Source organism: Mytilus edulis, chromosome 9 (assembly GCF_963676685.1).
Source record: "Mytilus edulis chromosome 9, xbMytEdul2.2, whole genome shotgun sequence".
NCBI classification, from domain to species: Eukaryota; Metazoa; Mollusca; class Bivalvia; order Mytilida; family Mytilidae; genus Mytilus; species Mytilus edulis.
This window is the reverse complement of record NC_092352.1, coordinates 31,986,358-32,013,758: the sequence shown is the minus strand read 5'-3', so window position 1 is coordinate 32,013,758 and position 27,401 is coordinate 31,986,358. Positions and strand designations below refer to the sequence as shown.

At 31.7% G+C, this 27,401-nt stretch overlaps 2 protein-coding genes across 4 annotated transcripts in view; one reads left to right on the top strand and one right to left on the bottom strand.

Moving 5' to 3' along the window:
• Positions 1-44: 44 nt before the first annotated feature.
• LOC139489924 (splicing factor U2AF 50 kDa subunit-like) lies at positions 45-17,505 on the bottom strand. Its single transcript, XM_071276770.1, has 14 exons — positions 17,493-17,505; positions 16,975-16,980; positions 15,973-16,102; positions 12,460-12,489; positions 11,726-11,838; positions 11,061-11,197; positions 9,177-9,293; positions 8,659-8,797; positions 6,956-7,035; positions 4,962-5,084; positions 2,157-2,243; positions 1,491-1,611; positions 732-835; positions 45-301 (listed from the first exon to the last, which is right to left on the bottom strand). The coding sequence occupies exons 1-14, from the start codon at positions 17,503-17,505 to the stop codon at positions 170-172; spliced, it is 1,332 nt and encodes a 443-aa protein (XP_071132871.1). The 3' UTR covers positions 45-169.
• Positions 17,506-22,649: 5,144 nt separating this feature from the next.
• The window catches only part of LOC139488122 (meiosis regulator and mRNA stability factor 1-like), a 37,177-nt gene continuing 32,425 nt past the window's right edge, over positions 22,650-27,401 (top strand). The window contains exons 1-4 of one of the 3 annotated variants that reach the window (XM_071273515.1): positions 22,650-22,734; positions 25,453-25,672; positions 26,060-26,177; positions 26,781-26,953. In XM_071273515.1, the coding sequence (XP_071129616.1) occupies positions 25,475-25,672; positions 26,060-26,177; positions 26,781-26,953 (489 nt within the window). In that variant the 5' untranslated portion in view covers positions 22,650-22,734; positions 25,453-25,474. Of the gene's footprint in view, positions 22,774-25,452; positions 25,673-26,059; positions 26,178-26,780; positions 26,954-27,401 lie in introns of all 3 variants that reach the window. The other 2 variants (XM_071273513.1, XM_071273514.1) reach the window with 2 other exon arrangements.

Below are 27,401 nucleotides of genomic sequence, written 5' to 3'. Positions count from 1 at the left end.
ACATTGTTTTACATCAAATGATAATAAATGGAGAAAAACTGAAATAGCCCATGGCTAGGTGATTTAATATTAAAATCGATATTTATAAACAAATAAAACATGAAGTTCATTTCAATTTGTACATTTAATTAAGACATGATGACTAAAAGTTATTATGGGACAAACAATGTTAAAATTCTCTTCGATGATATTTATCTGGATCATAGTAAGAGGTAACAACAACTCTGTTGGAGAACTTCCTTCCTGTCAAAGCTTGCTGTGCCTTCTGACAATCAATTATAGAATTAAACTCCACAAATATCTACAATGACAAGAATATTTTCAATATTTAGATATATTAGGAAAAATGCACACATGTTCAGAATCTGTCAGCAGACACACATATTTTGATCCCATCTTTATTATGTGTTTCAGACACTGTTTTGTGTTGGCTCTTATCTCAACTCGATTTTGCTTTTAGCAAAATTTCTTAATCTTATTTGTCTCCAGTAATTTACTTGTCACTTAAAAAACAATAAAATAAACAGGGTTCAATGTACATCATCAGTTAAGGTACTTATGGTGTCAAGAATGGCAAAAGTTTTTGACAATTTTATGCCAAATCATTTATTTTTTTATTAAATCAAGGTGGTATATCTTTTTTTTCAATCCACCACTGAGTATAATACACATCCAAATTTAACAATTAAACTTGTGTACAGGGGCATAATAAACGATATGACATAGCTCACCTTTCCACATCCAGGAACATCCACTCCTTTGATTGGTCTTGGGATTTCCAAACTCCGCACCACACCATACTTCCCACATTCTTCTTTGACATCCTCCAAAATATCTGTTAGTTAAAAAGATTTCTAACATTAGTAAAATCTCTGAATACTTAGGCATTAACCATATATATTTTGCATGCATTTGTAAACATATGAAAAATTAAAATATTTCATAATTGTATGAACAAAAGGTAAGATTTTTTAACTGTATGAATATAAACGGTGTAATTCTGCATGAACTGTTACACTGCTGGAGGATGATAATGATATAATGGATAGCTGCCGATTGGAAAATGGCAAATTAAATGCATATTCAGGATGAAAACATGTTAATGTGATATGAACATAAACCCATCTTTGTACTTGACCTACGTAATGAAGCTAGTTTTTAACATACTAGTTCACAAGGTAACAGTCTAAGGAAGAGACTCAAAGTCAACAAGTTTTTGCTCTCAATTTTAAATGTGGCATGCTTATAGACCAGTTTATTCAATTTTCAAGTATTTTGTTTGACATAGTCAGTTTTCAGACTTAAGACATCCTGCATTGATTTGGGAGCTTTTTACCATAAGATTACTTCAAATTTTGATGTTGTATAATTACAAGAAACTCATTTTCCTATTTACTTTAACAGAATAAACATAAGTAATACAAAATGACTGTTATTATCTGTTGTATTCCATATTGTTTCTGCCTGCATCTAAATAAACCAAATCTTACCTTCATATTCTTCTTCATCCTCCAGTTCTTCTGGTGTTATCATATTCATCAAGCATAACACCTCTGTAGGAGGTCCAGCTCCTTGGGCAAGGTTAATACCTGGTACTTGTAACTGTACAGGCTATAAAAACAAGATGTTCAATGAAAATTGATGTACCACAAATAATAATGAATCCACACAATATAGATAATACAGTACAAAAACATTGATCTAAGAAACCGGCAAATACTTATTTTTGTAATAAACATAGGAATATTGCACTATGTGTGCAAAATTGCTGTTCTGGAATTGGATAAATGTAGGTATAGTAAATTTTTAAAAAGAATCCAAAGCACTAAGAAGGACTTAATTGTAGCATATTACAGAATTTTATCAAATATTTTAATATTTTCTTAACATTAATGAGGTCAATTCTTTTTAACTAATATTTAGTTAGATATAAGAAGATTTTGTATGAGTGCCAATGAAATGCTAGTATACTTCAACTTTGGAGAGAAAATTTGATCTGAAATTTCCTGTAAAGATTCATTCTGGTTGAGTCTAATTACAACTCTCCCTTTACTTTCCGAGGGGATAGATATTGTACAAGATAATATAATGTTGCTTTCAGTCATTTCAGTTTCAGATTAATTATGTTTCACAGAAAGAAGATAATGCAAACTCACCATTTGTGCATTCATTTTACCAACACTTGCTCTCTGAACTATGACCTTCTTATCACCAAGCTGCATTCCATTCAATCCAGCACATGCCTGAAAAACACAATTATAAATCATTAAACAAATCCAGAAACTAGTGACTGATTTACTGAAGATTATCTTGTACCTTTGCCTCTTTTTTAAAACGTAAGAATCCCCTTGATTTCAACCCCTAAACAGCAACAATGTAGGATTACACTTCAACATATTGAGGCAAAATATCTCTTCATTTCATAATTTTTTTTAGAAGAACAGAGTTCCAATGTCCCACTCATTGCACATATTTCATCTACCCAAGGTACAAGGGCACTTGTCTTTTGTTCTACAAGACTTCATTAAAATATCTTTAAGAAATGAAGGCTTCAGAGCAAATGCAATGGGATTTCCATAATAATCGATTTCAAAGGGGCATAACTTGGTAATAATATTTGATCAGAACTTATTTTAGAAAGTGTCAGAGACATTGCTCATATAAACCTATGATATAAGTTTAATAAAGTTCTGGCATGAAATTGAACTAATAAGAGGGATAACAGTGCAATTTTCTTTATAATCTATATTTCAAATGTGTATAACTCTTCTAAATTTTTTTGGATTGGTACTGATTTTCAAACATCAGATATTTATAATAATATTATAATGTAAATTTTCAAAAAATCTGACAAAAATTGTATAATCTTTTAATTTTTTTTTGATCAGCAGAGATTTTCAAACTCATCAAAGTCATTGCTGATATAAACCTATGAACTAAATTTAAGAAAAATCTGGAAAGAATTTTACATGTGAGAGCACAAACAAGACCAGACAGACACCCAGTAATTCTATGTTGTGTGTGGGACAAAAATTGGTGTAGGTTCACAAGGATGTCAAATATCAGAGGAGAGAAGAGGGCATTTGCTAAATAAATGAAAACAGAAGAAGTTGATAACACTTATTATGTACCCTCTCTCATAAATGCATACTATTTTATGATTGATAGCCTTTGGCTTTAACAGGTCTTTCTGTATTCTTTTGTGATGATTTTATAAAAAAAATCTATTTCAGTAAAATGAAAGATGTTGAAAGTTGATAGGGTGACTGACCAATTGTCAAATAAAGAATTTCAAAATTGATTAAATGAGTCAAATTTTGAAAATAAAATGCTGAAATTACATTACTAATAACACTGTGCTTAAACGGCTGTGGGTAACTTAAGTTACCCACAGCCCAAGATGGCGGACTCTAAACTCGTTGATATTTAATACATACAAAATGTACCTTTTGCGACGTTTTTCATGCAGAATGTAAATATTTATAGGATTATTGAATAAAGAAATGACTAACAATTACCATAAATTTGTTAATATAGAGTTCACTAAAGCGCAAGGTCAACTTTAAAAAATGCATAAGATGTCCGTAACTTTTTGATCGAAACTAAGCAGACTGTCCGTAACTTTATTTTTAGATGTGGGTAACTTTTGATTTAAAATTTTAAGAATTATAATTTCAACAATAAGAAGACAATTAACATCATATTTGTAACCTTCGCGGCCGTTTATACTACTCATTCACCACCAAATGTGATTTTATTAACGCATCATACTTACACCACAGAAGTTTTATGTGGGGTTTTTGGTACTCCATCCTGGTTATGGTTTGAACTTGTATTTACTGATGTGCGTCTTATCGACGTTTTTCGCTTGTTAGACCAAGGCTTTTCCATACTCTTTAATGTTTTGAGTTTAATTATATGTTTGCGGTTTACCTTCACCTCTGTTTCTTTCTATGTGTATTTTGATGAATACTCTTTGACGCGGCTCGGTATTTATACATCCCACCAGTTAGTTATAGTGTTATGATTTTTTCTCTCTCTTTGTATGTTATTAGGGGTTGTTAGACTATTAAATTACCCTGTTGTTCTGCGTAGTTATTTATATTTTTATATACTATGTCGAATTGTTACAGTATGTTGACTGCTCTTTTCCTTTTATTGTCACTGACTTTTACCTATTGTGTCTTTTAGTTTTATTCAGTTTAATGAGGTCTCGTATAGTCTATCCACTGCATGCCTGGGCAATTTGGGTTCCCCTCCAAAATCCCAGATTCACGCTACCCTTGTCGTTCTGGCAGAAAATCAGTAAGTGTATACATGCTACATGTATGTGTAAAAAATACTTGTGTAGTCTACTTGTTCAAAAATAAAAACGAACAATGATGTTTCAACAGTTTATCTGCTATGATCGGAAACAACCCTCCGAACTAGGCGATTCGGGTACCCCGACGTTATACAAAATGAGACCCGAGTTTTGCGGATTTATCGTGATTTTTTTCATATTTTTCCCAATTTTGTCTTCCATCGATACAATGAATTATATCATACTAGACATCTACTTCGTTTTGTGAATATGTATTCGATGCAATCTCTATCATCAGTTTGAACATTACATCCGCGTGTGTCGATTCTTTGAAAGTTACGGACATCTCTATTGGTTTGATGAAAAAAGTTACGGACAAGTTGTTTTGAAGTTACGGACAGCCTAAGTGTTTTTTTAAAATCGTGCTGTGATCGTTTATTTTGTAGAATTTAATCACCTTTCCAGTTTAGGGGTTTCCCTAAACGATTAATACAACTTTTAAATTCAGTTGTTTAATTGATGCATTCGTGGTATTGTTATTCTATAGAAGAAAAGTATCTAACCGACGCAAGGCGGCTCCATCTTGGGCTGTGGGTAACAGCCGTTTAAGCACAGTGAATAAGTTATTTAAATTTATTAACCACTACACATATCATACCTGATCAGTAATATTGACATCCACATATTCACAGAATGCATAACCTTTTGAAAGTCCTGTAGCACTGTCTTTTACCAAATTAAATGCTTTCAGTGGTCCAAATGAAGTCAACAGCTCCTTTACCTAAAATATAAAAAGATTCACTTAAAACCAGAATGATATTTATGGCTGTTCTATTTAAACATAAATTACACCCAGGGAAGGCACTATGAAAATGGGGAAGCCACCTATAGAAGCTAATTTAAGAATTTCACTTCCCATTTATGGTATTATAAGAACTTCACTTCCCATTTATGGTATTGAACAGAAAATATATTTGACAACTACCAATGATTGAAATTTTGAGTTGCCCTCCCCTGTGTTACATCTATGTTTTTGTAGACCAGCACTTATTGATCTTTACTTTGATGACGTATGTATGAACTGAAGAAAATATTTATTAAATAAATTTCTTGAAGAACATTTTTAAGTAGTACAAGTAAAATATTAGGAATAAAGTTTTAACATTGCTTATCAAAAGATAAAGCGATTGCTTTGAGTTTCTTTACTGTTTTGTTAGATAAAATTTTTGTTTTGAAGTTTTATACTCACCAGTATTTCATAATTCTTTTTAATTAAAAGTGGTATTTGATAACACTCTTTTCTTTTTTAAAAAGAAAAGACAGCTGGTAATATTTTGGAAAAATAAAAGAAGGTAGATAGACCCCAAAAATAGCAAATCATTTGAGGTACAAGTCCAGTTTAATCTATTGTCTATTGAAACTTTGACTATAGGGAAATAAAACATTAAAGTTTTGACTAAAGATACCTAAATACATTTCTAATTTTAGTTCATTTGGATTGCATTGGGTCTTAATTCTTAACTGAAATAAACACCTTATCACACCTTCCCTTCCAGATTGCTTTTTAGGATTAAATAGGTTTCAGGATAAGTCATACAGATTGATATTTAAATATTTCAGATTTGTTAAATTCCAGCTTCTTTCGTCCAGATGCAACATCTAAAGTTGTAAAATCTTCGACTTGAATTTTTATGGCTCACTGATCCATTTAAAATTCAGTATACTGCACCTCAACTACATGTTGTAGTACCTGATGGAATTATGAACATTTGCCACATATAAGTACTTGCCTTTTGTTGGCTGTTTCATAATCATATTTACCACTCAACCTCTTCCCCTATGCTAAGAACAAAGGGGGAAGAAACAAGAAAATAGATCAGTATGTGTTTACAAAGCATCCAAATAAATTCATTGTGTCACCAGCTTTTAGCAGGACAGCCTTTGTAAATCCCAAATCTCTTTTGGTACATCAAAACTTTTTAAAAGGAACAACCAAAAAATGCACTTAATTCTAATTTTCAACAAATTACAAAAATTTTGAACTTATTCTTTGAAAAGAATAGATTCAAAATAAAATTTAGACTGGTGCGTAGCAAGGGTTTGAATAATCAGTGGTTAGGAATTTTAGCCTAAAAACAAGCGACACAAGCTAACAAATAATGACATTTTACAAATACATTCACTGTCAGAAAAATGTTCTTTTAGACTTCACATATCATATCTTATAGCCACCATTTTTTTTTAATAAAATAATAAATTATCAGAATTATGTATTAACACGATCAGTTTTTTTTCACATTGATAAAAAAAATTCCTGTAAAAGACAAATTCCTGAAAAAGAACTGCTGCAAAAAAATAACAAAATTTTGACCCTAACACATAACATTTGATACTATTTAATAAAATAGCTGAAAAAAAGAATTCCTGAAAGAGATTTACATATTGCCAAAGGATAATATCGATAGAATGATTTTTTTTTTGCATTGATAAAAAAATGAATGAAAGTCTGTTTTGGTGGGCACTGGAACACTTGGCCAGCTGACCCTGTGAACAAATTTCAACAAAATTCTGACAGCTTTTGATGTCCCATCGTGGAGAGCCCTGTAATCACATTACCTGTAAACAAACGAGACTTTCTGAGAGAAACCCTACCTGATCTTCATTGAGATAATTAGGTAATCCACCAATAAATACTTTGTGTGGTGAATCTTGTACAACTGTTGATACCACACCTGTAAATAAACAATAATTCATATTATTGTATAGCAATATAATATTTCCCACAAAACGTAACCAAAAGTTAGCGTGCAATAAATTCTAATATTGCACTAGTGCAATAAATCTTCAAAATTCATGACGTAAGTCATCAATGTTAAAATCATAGTTTAAACCAATTTTTACTTTCAAATATTATATTGCTATACAATAAAAGGGTTATTGCATGAATATTGGGGAATATTGTCCTTTGTAAAACATAAATTGCACTCCCAAGCTCGTGCAATATAAAATTCTACTCGGTAAAATATTCCCCAATATTCACGCAATAACCCTATATTACTTCATTCATAAGTAGAAGATTCTTCAATCAATATCACTTTATATTTATCTAAGACTTTTTGAATATTTAGTCTTTATTGATGGTCCTGGTTAATGCTGTTTAGTACAACCAACAAGGTTATAGACCTCATAAATCTAGATCAGAACCATGTTAACTTATTTATACTCTGAATAATCTTTATCTTAAAATTTTTCAATTATACACTATCGTGAGATCGATGAATACTGTCTATATCGGTTCTTACACTGATTTTGTTTTTAATAAATTAAAACATAAGAAGATGTGTTATGCTAATTTATGGTCCTTCATCTTGTTGAAACTTACATTTTTGTATTGTAAAGGGGCCATGCTTTTCTTATGACTATTTAGACCCCAAAAAAATATATGTTTGTTTCCTGTTGCCAAGGCCAAAAAATCAGGGTCGGTAGGTCGGGATTTTTATTTTTTTTTGCACTCCCTGTCAGATTTGCAGATGGTTAAATGTCATGTTTGGTTAGGATCCTGTACCCGTAAATCATTTAATCTCTTTAAAGAAGCTTTAATTGAATAATCCTCCCAGTGCCGACATTTTTTAAACTCTAATTGTATCACATTTGTGCTGGAAGCAGCCATTTTGATTGTTTGGGTATAGTAAAATACGGATCTGGATCGGACTGGAAACGAATTTTTCCGGACCTGAAACGATTTTTTTCCGGAATTGAATAAAAAGATCTAGGGTCAGGGCTTTGAGTCAGAGTCGGTCGGGAAACAGGAAACAGACATATATTTTTTTGGGTCTAATGCTAATGAAGTGTTTTTGTTGTGTCTGTGTCTATTTGATGAGTCAAGCCCTTTTCAACTGAATTTTACAATTTGATCTGTGTAAATACTTCTGCACCACTGTCCAAGGTTGGAACAAGGGGAAAAACTTTTTCCCCAGGGATTCTGTAATTCAGTGGTAGTTTTTTGTTGTTCATTTATTGTTTAAATTATAAGTTAGGACTTTATTTTCTATGGACTGTTTCACATTTGTCCTGTTAGGGCCTTTTACAGCTTACTGAATAGTATGGGTTTTGCTCATTGTTGAAGGTTGTACAGTGCCAATAGTTAACATTATCATCATTTGTTAACTGGTAAATTGATTTCAAATTTGTTGTCATACCAGATCATCTTCATTATTTTTATTATTACATCAACTCAATTATTTGAGAAATTGAGACCGGTGAATCATTCTGTAGAATTTTGTTTAATTATTTTCTTGACTGTTTTGTCATTGGACATTAACATATCACATGATCATATCTAAGAATTAACATACCTGGTACATTTACTGTAGGATTTTCTGACATTCCAGGTAAGGGCTGATAATCCCTGGGTCTTCTGATTTTCAAAGATTGACCTTGAAAATTAATACCATCAAAAGCCATGGCTTGTGTTGTCTCATCTACTGAACGAAACTGAAAAGCAGTTTGAAGGTACATTTTTTGGCAAATCATGAAAGCGCTAAATTGGTTGATGTTTGGTTGTCGGATTGATTTGGTCAGCTTTTGATCAACAACCAAATTATGTGGTTATGGAAGTAATACTCCAGGTTTACTGAAAACTGTTCATTATAAACATTTTTATACTTGGATTTTTTTTTCTTTTATCATAGCTTTACATATAAATCAGGGTGCCTTTTTAACTTGTTCCAGGATTTTAGCAGGACAGTTATCATTTTTGAAGGATGATTTCAGAAGATATAGATGAAGAAACTGTAAGTTGCATTTGGCTGTCAGACATTTGAACAAGCCATCAACTGAAAACTAATAAAGTAAATCAACTTTTAAATCTTACCTCTAAAAATGCAAAATTTTTATCCAAGTTAATTTGTACAGCAATAATAGGGTTTCCTTCAGCTTGTGCTAAACCTGATAATTTCATCTGATGATTGAAAAAATCCATCATAGCTTCCTGTATGAAAATAAAAGTTTGGTTTAATTCAAAATTTGATATTAGGTTAAACTAAAGATATGAGAGAAAGTCACATTCCAAATTAATAACACTTGTTTTTGTAGTTTTCAAAAAAAAATTATAGCTTGATTTTAAATGTCTTTTTTTAAATTGTTATTTGGATGGAGAGTTGTCTCATTGGCACTCACACCACATCTTCCTATATCTACTAAAAGCAGAGAAATTGATCTATCAAAATGTACTTAATTTGACCTGAAGTTTTATTAACTTTTCTGATTCATGCATCACTGAGGAGTCTTTTGTAGATAAAATGGGCATCTGGCATACAAAATCAGAAGCCTGGTACCTTTGATTTTTTTTCTGCCAGTACCCTGGCATTTGAGAAGTGTTGTTAGTTTCTAAGAACCACTTTTAATAATAAGATCAGTTCATGAACTGGTTTTTAGAGTTGATTTTATCATAAATTCAACACAGCTAGAACACACCTGAGAAATCGCAGGAATTTAGAGCTTGGTTGAAAGTATGTATACTGTTGTAAGGAGAAATTTTGTAAAAGATTTTGTTTCTGGAGAATTTCAATAAAAGGGTTCATGTCTGGAGAATTTTAGAAAAGGTATCAAAATTCATAGGTACTTGGAAACAGTTTCAGCCCTCTCCCTTGTTTCCAAAATCCGTTATTTATTTTTTTTCTGTTAAATTCCATTATTTTCGCGTTTCTATATTCTATGAACATACGTATCCTATAAATAAAGTGTATTTGCTATTAACTATCAATTTCAAGTGTCTTCTCATAGGCAATAACTGCTATATTATAGAGAGAGTGTCTATCAACCTGATAATTATCGTGCTGTCCCCGAGTACTCTTATGAGATTTTTCAGCAAGTTTAAACCGGAATTCCTATTTGACTTAAAGGCGAAATCGCGGGCATTTTAAGCTTGGTTGAAAGTATTTTATCTCTTTTAGAATGAATTTCTGTGAAAGATTTTATGTCAGGAGAATTTAAGAAATGATATCAAAAGTCATATAGGTACATGGAGCGGACAGGACAATATTTTTAAGCCCTCTCTCTTTTTTTCAATGTCGGTTATCATTTTGTTTTCTGTTATATTCCATTATTTTCGCGTTTCTGTATACTATAAACAGAGACATATAATACATTCTATGTCGCTGCTATGAACATAAGTATCCATATTAAAAATATTAAAGTGTATTTAATTTTCTATTAACTATTAATTCTAAGTTTCTTTTCCATGGCGATCACTGCTATTATGCTATATTATATAGAGTGTCTTTATATATAATAGTAGTATTTTAATCATAGTATACAGTGCATGCAGATAAAGCAAAAATAATTGTCCTGTCCCTGTCCGAGTACTTTTGAAAATTATGTGGAAGTTAAAACTGAGGCATAATAGTATTGGTTCTTACGATCTAAAAACCATGATATGGAAAACACCATGATTGGCTTATTCATTTTTCATTTTAGTTATCTATCATACGATTGGTTCTCAATGTTAAAACCAGTAGTCATGTCTGACATAAAAGTTGGTCGGATGACGATATGAATATCTGGACGCCTTTATTTTCGTTTTTCTCCAAAAACCCAACTGAATAGTCATAAGAATGGATGACAAATGCAACTATGCATGGTACCTATAGGACACAAAGGCATGATGATCAATTTATTGTGGGAGGAAGAGAAGCGACACACAAAAGGAGGTCTTCTCGTTTAATAGTATAGATTTTATACAGAATATATAGCTTACTTCTGTAACACCAAAAGGCATGTTACCAACATAGAGACGTCTAGCTTGTCTACTGATAGCACTGCCAGCAAATGGTACAGTTGTGTTTGTCAGGTTGACATTTGGTACAGTAATTGTTTGTGGAATCTGTCCAGCACCTATAATTTATCAAGCAATTTTTGTTTTACAATATATTACAGTAGTACAAAACTTTAGTCTTTAACTAGCTAGCAATTCAAAAGAAGTTTTGTATGGATTCATCAGAGCATATATAAGGTATTGCAATATTTAACCTAACAGACAGACTGTTGAAACTGTACTTTCTCTAAAGAAATTTCATTCAAATTTTATATCTAATGTTTTCCAAACAATTTTTGAAAATTCACTGTTTCATATCAAAGATTTTGGGAAATTTTCGAATGATTACTCACAAAATGTATGATCCATGAATGTGAGCTGTTTGGACAACATATTTACTTTCTCACTCATTCAACATATTTATTTATGTATTTCTTGGTTAATTATTTAACATATTTTGTAGATTATAGAGTCTGATATAACTTTACTTACACAAAAGAAAAAAAAACGTATATATTAATCAAATATATCCAATCATGTTTAATATTATATAAAGTAGGATGTTCATGATAACAATCTATGAAGGAGACAACTAAAACAATACATACTCTGCATGGCTTTGTACTGCATAGGTGACATGTGTTCAAATCCTGTAGGAGGAACATCCCAGTATTTGTATGGCTTCTTTCTACGAGTTTGCCTTGGTTTGGGTGGTGAGCGACTGAAATAAAATTATTGAAAGATATAATAACTTTGTAAGTGTACCTCAAGAATTTGGACAAATTATTCTTTTATGTAGTATACTATATATTCAGATAGTCTATGGTTAAAATGTTTCCTGATTGCTTTAAAGAATCTGCTTTGAAGAATCTGAAAAGGATTGGAGTCATAATGTTGATTTTTTTTAGTTTGTATTCATGAGTCTAACTGTCATAAAACAGTAAAAGCTAGAGAAAGAAGACCTTTCTGAATGAATGTCTTTTGAACAAACAGAGGTCAAAGTTCCATTGATGTATTAATTTCAAAGATAAATTTTTTACTGTAATTAGCAACCTTATTGACATTGGCAGTTATCAAAATATAACCCAATTTAAAGGTCAGTAGAACAATCTTCGAATTGTGTTTTCTAACAACACAAGACATTTCTGTTGTGGGACATATAACAAACCTTATCACAAGAAAACATACCAAAGTCATTGTTGTTTTATTCCCCAAGTCAGAATTAATTTGTTCAAATATTTTTTTTTAATTTTTCCTAAAATCCATATAAAGAAAGTTATAATCTTCTTACTCATCTTCTTTCTCTAGACCTTGGTGATTATTTCTTAATGAATCAGAATACCTTTTTGATTTCCTTTTCCTTGCTCTAGACCTTGGGCCACAATTAAAAATATTTCAGTTTGCCCAAACCCGACCCATGTTGACTGGGTGTGGGTAGGTAGGTAGGCAAATTCTTTTTTTTTTTTTTTTATCCGAATTAGCATGAAAATATTAAAAGATCTTAAAACAGTATATCTTTTTTTTCTCTGTCAAACCTTTGTAGAGACAACCAAAAGCCATGAATTTAAAACCTCTATAAATAAATTAGTCTACTATATGATTTGTATCCTGATATGTTTATAACCCTGACAATTGCTAACTGTGTGAAAGGGCTGTTGGATTTGTGAAGTGATTTTCAACAGTTCCATCAACACGATGTTTGTGTAAAAAAAATATCAGCTGATTATGTAACGATTAAATTTGTTTGCAGTTTTTAAATCCTATTTCTATTAAAATAGATTAAATGTCCTAAAATATTTATATGAATTATTATCTACCATCCTTAGTTTGTGTCTTTTTTATGTTTTGAAAACAAATTTATATTTTACATTATCACACAGGTAAACTAATTTGGCTATAAATAGACCAAAGCATGTTCTGTAGAATCTCCAAACTAAAAACGTATTTGTTATAATTTTATTTTCTTTAAATAATCAAGTTTAAATTTTTGAAAATAATCATTATTGATAAAATATAATTGCATAAAGTTAACGTTTTCTGAAGACTTTATTTTTAGGTCATGGTTCTAGAGGCTTCCTCACAAGTTGTATAATCAAAGCCTTAAAGGCTGTAAAAGCAATTGCTGCCATGTTAATGTTTGGGGACTTTTATTTTTCATCCACATATATACAAGAATTAAACCTGACATGAGTGTTGTCTAGTTAAAAGTAAGAAGGTTTTAAATTTATATAAATAAAAGACTTTAGCAGAAAGTCATTTTTAATATGTTTTATATTTCACAAGGAGACAACACGTTTACCAGGCTAAAGTTGGGGTCAAATATACATGTGCTGAAACATATAACTCAAAAAGAAATCATCATGGATTATCCCCTGGTAGTGTTTGTAACTTCCTTGGCAATAATTTCCTTTATTGATTTAATTTTAACAATTTTCATTATTAATTTATATTTAACCATTAACACAAATGATTAAGTTAAAACATTTCAACTTTCCAGACGCAAATGTTAAAAACGGGAAAGAAATAAAATATCTTACAAGACATAAACATGTAAAGAATAAATGTATATTTCAGCTTAATAAAAATATTTTCATAATGTTACTTTGTCATCATTTTTAAAACTAAGTTCCAAACATTATTGCTCAGTTGATATGTGTCCTTCTGATGCGGTACGAGCACAGGCACTTGTTTCTAAACTATGGATAATCGACCTTCCTATGGATAGAAACAAGTGCATGTGGGTACGAGATAACTACAATTCTTATGCAATCCCGAAAAGGGGGTCATCACAGACAAACATGACATTAAATCGTTATCACTGAACTAGTATATATATTGTATAGGGGCCAGCTGAAGGACGCCTCCGGGTGCGGGAATTTTTCGCTGCATTGAAGACCTGTTGGTGACCTTAATTCTGCTGTTGTATGTTTTTCTATGGTCGGGTTGTTGCCAGTGTCTCTTTGACAAATTCCCCATTTCCATTCTCAATTTTATTATACGAACAAGAACAAACAGCTCTACGTTGCTTTGATATTTATCAATTTTCAGGAAACATTGCGAAAAATGATCTTCAATATTTCGAAAACATGTGAAATAAAATTGCTAACACGGTGGACCGTCGAGTGTCAACAAACGTAGTAGACTTGTTCACTGAAAAGACGAGGATAATGGTTTCATCTGACATTTGTTATGCAAACCCAGTTTTGATCATGATATTTAAAAAGACGTACTTTTTTTCAATCTATGTATTAATAAACTAGAAAATTCCAAATTGTAAATATCTCTTCATCTGGACCGACTTGGCATCTACTACGTTTGGACGGGTCCATTTCATTTGTAAGGTGATCGATAAATATTACGGAGTTTTGACAGAAAAGGAAAACGAACTTATTGTTATGTGTTTTCAACAAGGGTTTCGTTCCGCTAAATTATTTGCGCAAATAAAGTTTGTCTATTTTTAGATTACAGGTAATAATTTGACACTACGCATTAACCTGTGTAGTGATTTTGATTTTACGATAAATGTATGAATGAACGATAATTTTATGAATGAACAAGAGCACCTGACCTCTTAAAGAAACACAAATTAAACATAAAAAACCGTATTTATTAGGAGATAATTCAGTTAAATTTTCAATACTAAATCAGCAACTGAAATGAATCCATATTTTGTTGAAACATCGTACGAACGGCGGAAAACGGAATCGCATTTATAAAAATGTACTTTTTTTCACTCGGACTTCTATGTTATTTGATAGTCAAACGGTTGACCCTTTAAATACAAAAATACATCTACAAGAACATATTCTGAAACTTCTTAAATCTACTAACTTTTTTTTAAAGTTTCAAGCTATGTATTGCATTAGAAAACATACATAGGTGTTAAAGAATGACTGACCAGGAGCCTGTTTAACAAAATACTATGGCTTGATCTGGGCGGAGTCTCTGATCTGGGTCACAAAGATGGCCATACGCGACGGCATAAAAGCAATTGCTTTAAAAATCCAATATGGTGTCCATAACATGTTTTTACTTTTGCACATGTGAAAAAATATTTCTCACAAAAGTCAGATTTCTCTTGTCAAAAGGGATTTATATTTATATTGCAATAAATTATTCAGAAGGATCTACATTCAGTTAAGATTATATTTCTGATTCTGTGAGCAATTATAGTTTTATCAAATTCTCCCAAACAGCAACGTGTTGACTGTCTAATGAGACTTGTAAATTTGAACTATTTGAATAAAAGGGCATCTAATTTACATGATAAAGGAAGATTATAATTAAAGACAACAATTTATCGAGAAATAATTCCTTTTTATTCAGTAAAAACAAAATCTTCTTGCATGATTGTAAATTCGCAACTTCCGGATCCATTTCCTGTCAGAATAACTTTGAAAATATTCGATTGCACATGGTTTTGAACAAATCTACCTGAATATTCTTATCAGATATTCGATAACACGATGAAATTAACATTGAGCATATAGGTAAGGGTTTGGTAGTACAAACAACTACAGCGTAAAAAAACTGTGCCACTTCACATGTTTTACTTCTTTACGTTCGTTAAATCAGAAGATAAAAACAGAGAACATCGAATATCGATTAACTGCGTCTCTTATACGCTTTCTTTTAATCTTATTTAGTTACTTTCAAACGCAAAGATGACAAATATTAAGTTTCGTACGATGACGGAGCGGACCCAAAATAAATCCGAAGAAAAAAAAAAATTCTTCCATAAAACGTCAAAAAAAGAATTTGAGTCGGCTGGTTTATTTTGGGTCGGTCGCGTTTGGGCAAACATACAATCTTTTTATTTTGGCCTTGGTGATTATTTCTTAATGAATCAGAATACCTTTTTGATTTCCTTTTTCTTTCTCTAGACCTTGATCTTTTTCTGTCCTTACTTCTTGAACGTGGTTTTCTTGGTGATCGTGATCTAGATCTTCGTCTGTTATTAGAAACTTTTTCCTCTTTAAATTCCCCTGCTAATATATTTGACTTTTTTTATAAATAAGTTCATGAAGTACAGTATTTTAGATATTGTGATTTGTCTGTATATTGTCAAATGTGTATTATATTTATATTTTTAATATGCCTAATAATATAGGACCAACATGAAACAATAAACTGATACAACATTTATTTTTGAACACAAAAGAAGTTGCAATGGTTTGTTGTATTTTTACACATGATTAAAAAGCCTGAAAAGTTTTAAAGTTTAGGACTTTTAACTTTTAGAATTTAGTCAAGTGGTCCTCCATCACAAGTAATTTTCTTACTCTGTATCTTTAAACAACTGTTTGTTCCTTCTCTTCAAACATATGTTGACTTCAAGATATATTTTTGTATTTTGTATTATGAAGGTTGCTGTCTTACTGATATAAAATATGCATTGAAAATTACAGAAGAATAGAGCACCTGTTAATATCTTTAATTTTACTATGTGATGTTTTGTGAACTTATATTGTGTTTTGACTTTACAGTGTTTTTCTTTTTTTATCATGGTATTCACTATTGTAGGTTTTTGAGGGATTTTTTTTCAACTGTTGTCTTCATATCCTCTTCCTCTTTTAAGGAAAACCAGGACGACATGAAATAATACACAAATTTGCAATTTTTTTGCCTAACTAGCCCATGTTTGATTTTTATACATCATTGACCATGATAATGGTAGAATGTAAAACTCAAAAGCAGTATCCACATTTCTAACAGCTTAATAAAATTCTGATATGTAGATGGACTGTTTCTTGGATAAGTTGTTGTTTGCAAAATTATTATTGCATGTCCATTAACAAAATAGCTAATAATCAATCAAGGATCCCTATCTCTCTGTACAAGAAAACCAGTTACATACCAATTCCTAAAAGTAAAAAAAAGTTAATAAGTTGTAAAATGAAAGTATGAACATGATGAAGGGACTAACACATTTTTTGCATATAACATAATTCAAATACATTCCTTTTGAAATGTACCTGAATGAATCTAATCTATGCCCCCCATGATGGAATCAGTCTAGCTTTGATTTAAAGTTTTACTTCTATATACATGTATGTGTATGCATTTTTTCAATAATTTTCTTAACATTTTAATTACAAGGCAATGGCAGATACAGAAGGGAGGGGGTACTGACTACCATATGAGGGGGCCTGCTCCAATGATACCCTGAATATTCAACCAATATTTCCCACAAAAGAAGGGCCCAGGCCCCCTGTTCCACCTAAATCTGCCTCTACAAGAATTTCATTTCAAACTGCTTGAAAAGTTGACCATGATAAATCAATAATATAAATTTATTTTTGTTGAAAATTTCACAAAGGAAATATAACTAGAGGCTCTCAAGAGCCTGTGTCGCTCACCTGTTAATGTGTTTACTGATGTCGGCCATCTTCGTTGGTAGGCGGGGTCATTAGACACTTTTTTTTTTAAATAGATACCCTAGTACAATGTATTATGATTGTAGCGAAGTTTGATTAAATTTGGACAAGTCGTTTTCGAAAAGATTTTTATACAAGTTACAAAAATGACGAAAAGTTGTTCAATATTGACTATAAAGGGCAATAACTCCTTAAGGGGTCCTCTAACAATTTTGATCATGCTGACTTATTTGTAGATCTTACTTTGCTGAACATTATTGCTGTTTACAGTTTATCTCTATCTATAATAGTATTCAAGATAATAACCAAAAACTGCAAAATATCCTTAAAATCACAAATTTTAGGGCAGCAACCCAACAACCGGTTGTCCGATTCAACTCAAAATTTGTGAGGGGATATATCTTATTCTGATGGACATTTAAATGTTGAAAGATTTGCCCTAAATGTCTTAGTTTCAAAGATATAAAGCAAAAACTGCATTTTACCACTATGTTCTAATTTTAGCCATGTCGGCCATTTTGTTTAGTAGGCTGGGTCATCGGACACATTTTTTAAACTATAAACCACAATGATAATTGTGGCCAAGTTTGGTTAAATTTGGCAAAGTAGTTTTGGAGAAGAAGATTTTTAGAAAAGTTTCAAAAAATGACGAAAAGTTGTTAAAAATTTACTATAAAGGGCAATAACTCCTTAAGGGGTCAACTGACAATTTTGGTCATGTTGACTTATTTGTAGGTCTTACCTTGCTGAACATTATTGCTGTTTACAGTTTATCTCTATCTACATGTATAATAATATTCAAGATAATAACCAAAAACAGCAATATTTTCCTAAAATTACCAATTCAGGGGCAGCAACCCGACAATGGGTTGTCCGATTCATCTGAAAATTTCAGGGCAGATAGATCTTGACCTGATAAACAATTTTACCCCTTGTCAGATTTGCTCTAAATGCTTTGGTTTTTGAGTTATAAGCCAAAAACTGCATTTTACCCCTATGTTCTATTTTTAGCCATGGCAGCCATCTTGGTTGGTTGGCCGGGTCACGCCACACATTTTTTAAACTAGATATCCCAATGATGATTGTGGCCAAGTTTGGTTTAGTTTGGCATGGTAGTTTCAGAGGAGAAGATTTTTGTAAAAGATTACTAAGATTTACGAAAAATGGTTAAAAATTGACTATAAAGGCCAATAACTCCTAAAGGGGTCAACTGACCATTTTAAATATATTGACTTATTTGTAGATCTTACTTTGCTGAACATTATTGCTGTTTACAGTTTATCTCTATCTATAATAATATTCAAGATAATAACCAAAAACAACAAAATTGCCCTAAAATTTCCAATTCAGGGGCAGCAACCCAACAACCGGTTGTCAGATTCATCTGAAAATTTCAGGGCAGATAGATCTTGACCTGATAAACAATTTTACCCCATATCAGATTTGCTCTAAATGCTTTGGTTTTTGAGTTATAAGCCAAAAACTGCATTTTACCCCTATGTTCTATTTTTAGCCATGGCGGCCATCTTGGTTGGTTTGACGGGTCACGCCACACATTTTTTAAACTAGATACCCCAAGGATGATTGTGGCCAAGTTTGGTAGAATTTGGCCCAGTAGTTTCAGAGGAGAAGATTTTTGTAAAAGTTTACGGACGACGGACGACAGACGACGGACGACGGACGCAGGACGACGGACGACGGACGCCAAGTGATGAGAAAAGCTCACTTGACCTTTCAGGTCAGGTGAGCTAAAAACAAAAAGGAAATATAAAAACAAAAAGTTTTCAGAGTGATCTTTAAACATGATTAACAAATGGGTATGATGAACATATATGAAGTTTGAGATTGAAATGTGAGGAAATAGAGGGGAGGTACAATGTATGGGTGCACAAAAACATGTTTAACTCCACCATATTCTGTATGTTCCTGACCCAGACCAGTATTTCCAGCAACCTGCAAATGTATTATTCAGTGGTTGCTGTTTGTTGCTGTATATTATTTTTGAATTTTATTTGCTCTTTTTGAACAAAATCCATTTGTTAATTTTCTACAGTGAATTTTTACCGTTTGGCATGCCACATTACAAGAGAAGATAATTTACATGAGAGATAAAAAGTTAAAAGACAATGATTGAAGACAGCATTTCAAAGCATGCTTGAGGTTTTGTTCTTTGTTCAAGGTCACCAGACAGATTTCACGAAAATGGTAGGTCCTGCCGGTCCTGTCGGTCAAAATGAGGCTTGAACCAATATTTTGAAAGCTAGTTCCGGTCCTGATGACCGATGTAAAAATGGCCGTCGCAGTGCCTTTTTAATCGGTAATTAGTTACACTGCAATACATATTTACCTCGGTCATCAGATGTACCTGCTGGTAATTTCCGGTACTGGTTTCCTATTATAAACAAACGGAAACCTACGGAAACGAAAGCGCCAATCTACATGTGGCCTGCTAAATTTGTTCATTAAGCCATCCCAGGCAAACAATCGATGATTGAACCCTTTGGTGGAGATAACAAATACTGAGAAATTGATTCAGATGATGAAATGGATAGTGAAGATGACTTTAAATAAGAACAATCAGAAGATAAGAATCAGTTATTCATTGTTTATTTGCCGGTGGCTGTGAAAAATCAAACTAACAATAATAAAGTTATTTTAGATAAAATATTTTATTTTTATTTTAGGATAAAATTGACAGATTTTTTAGGACTGGCTAAAATTTTGTAGGACTGACTTTTATTGATCTTGCTTTATCGGTCCCATGGCCAACGGGTCAAAACAAGTTTTCGCGAACTCTGACCAGATGAGATTTAGTAACTAAACTCTATTTCATTTGGTATCTGATGGATTATTATCTCAAATGGCAATAATACATTATCTCCTTATATTATATAGTGAAGGAATGCCAGAATACCAGGAGAGAAACAATTAATTAAGCTCGAAAACTGTAAAACATAACTCACAAAGGCAGCAGAATGCAATGCACAAGATCATGATTTGACAATTTTTAGAAAAGTCTTAACCCTTTCAACGCTATACACGGCATATGTCGCGATGACATACGCCGTCCGCCACTGCTATTCGCGGCATATGCCGCGATGACAACGGATTTTTCATAAGGACTCTTAAACCATTCGGTTTTCATTCGGGTCCTCTCTAATTTTTCCTTGTATGAATCTAGGATATGCAAGGTCTCATTTGCGCTTGAAATCCCGGCATTTTTTATTGTAAAATCATGCAGTAGAAGGAAAATTGAAGGAAAATAAAAACAAATATTTTGACAAATGCAAATGGCGGAAATCGGAAAGGAAGCTGTAAATATGGAAATATTTCAGCATTTCTATGGCAAAACTGATGACTAGGATTAGTTAAAAGGTTTCTTGTTATCTCAATGTGTTTATTACATTCAATTCGTGTGGAAAATATGATTTGATCGATCATTACGAGTCGTAGAAAAAGGGGGGAAAACAGAGATTGACTGAAAATTTTGAGGACGGAGCCACTGATTTGTGCCATGATAACATAATACGTTATGTATGGTGCAATACGCTACGGAATCGAGCAATTGGTGTCTTCTTTATTATATGGCAGATAAAAAAACAAAATAGATGAAGACTAAAAGTAGTTTTTATTCAAAATTCAACACAAATGTAATAAATTACACCTTTTACCTGTTAATTACCTGAAAATGCAGGTAACCTGATACAAATTTTACTGAAATAACTGCCTAACATTACAGTTCATACTCTCCTGAGCATTTTTCATGCAATAACTTTTTCTGTATCTCTTATAATAAAAAAGATACAGCAGTCTGAAAAGAAATATACTGTTCTAATGAATAAACACAAAAAAAATGCAGCAGCAGCAGCCATTTTTCTCTTTTTTTGTGTAGCGTTGAAAGGGTTAAAAGAATTCCAAATGACAGTTTAAAATTTATAGCTTTTGCAACGTTTCGGCAAAAAACCTGTTCAGCTTAATGTGGTTTAGGTCATTAACTAGTTCATTTTGGCCCATTATACTTTTTTTTGGTTCTATCAATGTTTTGAATAATACATTCATTTTATAAAATAAGAGGTAGGTAAATATATCTTTATATGTAATGTAGACTTTCTAAATAAAGATAAACTTGTATGATCAAGCCTCAAGGATGTGTAACTACTTCTATACATCATTGGTGTCATGCAGAGCAGAGTCCGATTTAAAAAGGACCAGAAAAAAATTTGGTTGATTATATAGGTTATTACTGACGAATGACTGGAGCACCCCCTTCTTAGGCAGTTCCCCAACTTACAAAAATTTCTGGATTGACCACTGTAGACTAATTATATAAGTAGCAAGAAAAACAGTCCATTTCTGTGGCCTTTAAAGTTTTATAGCCGACTATGCAGTATGGATGCTCATTGTTGTTTTCATTTTTGTAAAACATTACGACGAAAAATCATGAGAGTAATAAAGTGATTTTTTTTCAGTTATCAAGGACGAGGGTGAATAATAAATAAATGAAAGAATGTGAACATGATGAACAACAAAAATCTCTTTTAATAATGTATGACTGAAATTAAGTTTACTTCATGGCCGAATCATCTCTCTTCCTTTAAATCAAATCAGCACTGTCCTCTACTCAAGCTCTGAACAGCAGTATCATCGAAATAGCAACATATTATTTATAAATAAAGATAACACTTCTGCTCCATTTGGACTAAATTGTTACCCTGACGAATAAGAATCAAAGAACGCGTTACGTTATCGAAAAAAATCTATACACGCACCAAAGCCAAAGTGTTCTTTTTTGTCATGTCCTAAACCCTCGCTTGTCACAAATTTTTACTTGCAAAATGGATGTATGTAACTTTGTCAGTTGCTCTAGTTTTTATTTTAAGGGTTAGTTAAACAAATAAACACCTCTGTTTTCGGCTAGCTGTCTTTCAAAATCATCATATTCTTCTGCCATGGCTGAACTGTGTTAAAAATGGCCGCTGAAAGTGAAACTAAGGGGAGAGAACTTGTTGACGATTTTTTTTATTAGTAAAGTTTAATGGTCCTAGACATTCGGCAAACAAATACTAGATTAAATAATTGACTGTCATGCGTTTATTTAAGTAAATATCTATTTAGTAACATTTTTCTTTACTGTTCAAAGGCGAAAAAAAGATGCTGTGGGCTATATAAAATTAAAACACGAATCGAACATCGGCTGATCCGGAAGTTTGTGTCCGAAGCAGACGAAAACAAAATATCCGGTAAAAAGTTATTTCAAGAGTCAACATTTCATATGTAAAGTACTAAAGATTTAAAAAATTCACATCACTTTATCAGATAAGAATGAAGGCATTCCTTTTTTTATTCTTCTCACAGCACTAAAAGTTTGAAATGCATTTAAAGTTTTAAGTTTTATATCTCTTTGCCTTTGGGTATGGGATGCTTTTATTTTTATTTAATATTATAAAAGCATTATAGATTTCAAAAAAAGAAATTATGACATGAAAATTAGAATCTATAGATGTTAAAGAGGGTGGTAGTGCCTAATGGGGGTACCTTCATGTGACAAATAACGGTAACATTTCTTGCCAAATGACGTTAACGGTAATTATTGGTGCATGTCGGTAGAATGTGCACTTTCTTTTAGACACCGATTGATTTTGAAGAATCACGTTTAATTTTTTCCAAAATTAAGGGTAATGATAATTATTGTGACCTCTGAAGAATCACGGTAAGGATATTTTGACGAATCACGATAAAATTTTAATCAATTTGACGCTAATGGTAGTCGAAAATGACCGTTTGACGTCTGACGGTAAAGGGCATTACTACCCTCGTAAAAATAAGTATTGAACTCTTGTGAACTCTCAAACACAATAACACATGAATCACTTTTTGCATTATAGACTTTTAGTATTGGTTTACAAGAATTTCTCATGATATGTACCTTATCGCTATTTGAAAATCTGTTCCCCTTGAACTTTTGATGTCATACAACAATAACTTAATAAGATATTTTCTAGTATTATGACATCAAAATTTTACAGGAACATATGTGATGTCCAGCATTTGTCCAGTAATGGGAGACAAATAGTGATAAGGTGCATTAAATGGTTTGACTTTGATATTGGTGATTGATTAAGATATATTTAAGGGGACAACTGAAGCCCACCTCAGGATGCCAGATTTCTCACTGCATTGAAGGTACTTGGCCTGTTTTCTGCTCTTTAAATTTGTTGTCTCTTGATGAAATGTTGGACATTCCCCGTTTGACATTTCTATTCTGTATTAAATAAAAAAAAATTAACAGCAATCCATGAACTGGTAGTATAGTCAGGGTGAATGTGGCCTAAATGAATATTGGTGAATGGATATTTGGTACTAGCATCATTATATCATTATTTTAATAGTTACAATAAAATACTATAATAGTTAAGAAGATGAGATATGAGTGCCAATGAGATGTTACTCTCCATCCAAGTCACAATAAGTAAAAGTAATAGTATGCATACAGAGTCTACCCTGTAAGATTTTTTTTCTATAGGAATTCTGATGGATATTGAACTGCATGGATGTTAGGTGTTACTTTTATACAAAGTTTAATGTATTTTTTATATAAAGTATAAGTGTACTGTGTATATATATTTGTGAAAATAATAAACAAGATGAAAAAAAAATAGAATAGTTTACTCGCAAAGCTGTTTTGTATCTTGTATTGAAACAATGGGTTCTGAAATAAAAAACTTGATGTGTGGAATTAATCTGTTGCTGATTTGACTATGCCAGGTGCAAAAGTGTCAAGAATTCAATCTTCTTGCCACACATGGAGTTCTTGATTGTTTTACTCTTCATCATCATCTTCCTATAATGGTCAGGTGTCGTAGACAACTGTAAATATTGACCAGGCATTTTTATTTTATCTTTTGGAGATCCCAGATCATCATGCAAACATACAAATTGGAAACAAACTTCTTTATGAGAAGCAAAATGAAAAACAACCTTACAGCAAAGAAAAAATGTGCCAGCTTGAGAGGACAACTGATTTCCTTTTTTGATTTTAAACATAACTTTGACTCATGTTTCCTCAGAGTAAAAAAAAAGAACATCAAACTCCAAACAGTAGCTCACAAAATGCAGTACTAAGCCCATTTTGTAAAGACTATTCATAAGAATATATAGGAATTGAAGTTTTCACATTCCCAGAGCATGTAGTCATTAATACTGATGAAAAACAAATTTGAAATCATGTCATTTGCATATTTTTAGTTCCCAAAATGCAATATATTATATAAATTTTTAAACAAATACAAATACAAATATTTTATTAGCACAAACTCATCAACAATAAATGGTTAAGGCTCATGGTATATGAATTAAATAGTTGGTCAAACATGAATTACTCCATATATTTGGAAAAAAAATGACACAATTGCTAAACCAAACCTTAGGGAAACTAAAAACCGACAGAAAAAATAACCTCTAAAAGAAAGCTTTCAAGGAATTAAAGACTTTGACATCTTTCACAATGACAATGCTCTTGTTTTTACTAAAATTGGATATACTAATTCATATACTGAACAAAATATGAAGAAACCTTGTTTTCCTAGGGTTATAGCTTATGTCTGACACTGATTTAAGCCAAGTATTGACTTTAAGACAAAATATTTTGAGTTGGTTACCAAATTTTTTTGGAAATTATAAACATTGAAATTCAAGGTGCAGAGTTCTATAAGTAATTACTGTGGATTCATATTACTTTTTATTGATAGAGGTTAACCTCAAATTTCAATGCTTGGCAAAATGCACTTTTCTATAGGCTATTCCGCTAGTATTCTGACTTTGACAAAACTGCAAAATCAATTATCCATGGAAAAAACATTTTTTCTTAAATTCACAAACATTGATACCTACAAAAATGAATGAATTCACCGTAAAGAATAGTAAATGGCTCTTAATATGCTTCTTTCAATTCTTTATAGATGAGAGTATTGGTTGAGTATTATGTGTGATGGATTGATACCAATTGGAGTATTCTGGGATATAGAGAATATAAGTATACCAAAGAAGAAGTCTGCTTTTCGCATTGTACAGACAATTAGACATACATTCTTTGATGGACACAAAGAAGCTGAGTTTGTGTGTGTGTGTGATACAGTTAAAGAGAGGAAAGATGTTATACAAGAATTAAATGCTGCTCAGGTTGTTAAACAAAAAGAAGATTATCTTTGGTACCTAGTACTTAATTATGAATAAAATGAGATGTGAAGTATAAATCAATAGAGATAGAAACCCATCAACATAACAAACCAAAAATTATAAGGAATCTATGGGTAATTTTCCATCTATAAATATATATGAGCTTTTGGCTGTTGTTATATGAATAAGCCTTATCACTGTTTATTTACTGCTCACTGTTTTCTCTTTTGTTTCTTGTTTTCTTAGTTCATACTCATGAGTCATGCTGCCAAATGTCAATTTCAGCCACAACATGCCCAACTAACGCATGAAAAAAAATAAAAATTTCTGCAACGATCAGTATAAGAATAGTTGTTTCAGATTGAATATCAATTAAAGAATGTATTTTAGGTGACCGTGGTTCATGTAAATGCTACGAGCAAGAATGCTGCAGATGACAAGTTAAGACAAAGTCTCAGAAGATTTGCAGATGTTTATTCCAGTCCAGCAACTGTTTTACTTCTGTCAAGTAAGAAATTTCTGAATCTGTTCGACATGTTTATTTGCTTTTGTTTTTAGTTTGTTTACCATTTGTTGCACTTGCAATTAAAGATTATTATTTGGTGAAATCATTTGAATGTCATTTTTTGCTCATTGTACCTCGATAATCACTATAAGGGATTCTAATAATAAATAACTGACATTTTTTTATGCTTGTGGAAAAACACTTAAAATCTGTTGTAAAAAAATCAGTTTATCTTTTACTCTTTTATTCACTGTCAAATATTATTTGAATTATATGAAGACCTCAACATGCTCAAGTTAAATAGTGTAAGGTATAACAAATGAATTATGAATTTATTAAATACATATAAAGGCTTGAGTTTATTAATCTTTATTTGTTGTTGCTTTTTATAGACACAAAATTAAATCTCTTATTTCAATTGCTGGCGTGTTTCAATTTCCTTCAGGAGTCTTAACTCGTCTTGATGCTCCCTGTTACCTTCCACAAAGTACTTATGGCAGAAATTAGTGGGGAAATTCATAATAATGCAAAAACATATTCTAGAATATCACACAATGTCCAGATGTTGTCTGATGACTGCTATAGTATTATATATTATTTGTGCAGGTGATGTGAATTTTTCCTCAGATTTGTCAGATTTAAGACACAGGAAGAATTTAAATGTTATATTAGTACACAACAAAGAAGTGCACAATTCTCTGACAGCATGTGCCAACAGAACTGTCCTATATGATGACCTTACCAGGAAGATGCAGCAGTGTGAGAAATCTGTTGACTTGGTATGTATCCACATAAAATACATAACAAGAAAAGTTTGGTCAAAGTTCAAGTCCATGTTTTGAATGTTGATTTTTAAAGAATTTTCCAACTGGAATGCATTGTGATGTGGTTATTAGACATGGTATTGGTTCTATAGACTATATCTTGATCGATCACTTTAAGTAAAAAAATTGTGCTCTGAGAATAGTGCTTGTATCTTATGATATTGTTCTGGTATCCTTTAAAGGAATTGGATTTTTATTATGGAGTTTTAAAATGAAAACATCATAATATCATTATTGAGTGTTGATATAGTAGCATATTATGCCTTTGTTTTTGATATTGTGTGATGGTGTAAGGTTACAGAAAATGATAAAATCCATAATTTGATGCACTCATACAGTTACTTTTAAATATCTTTGTTCAGAAGATTTCTTTGTTTAAATTCTTGAGATAATTGCTTGAACT

Excerpts from the sequence above, each read along its gene's own strand:
- LOC139489924 (XM_071276770.1), bottom strand. Across the intron at positions 8,798-9,176 it reads AAAATTTTGCATTTTTAGAG|TTTCGTTCAGTAGATGAGAC; the intron begins GTAAGATTTAAA and ends ACTGCTTTTCAG. Across the intron at positions 302-731 it reads ATGTTCCTGGATGTGGAAAG|ATATTTGTGGAGTTTAATTC; the intron begins GTGAGCTATGTC and ends TTGTCATTGTAG.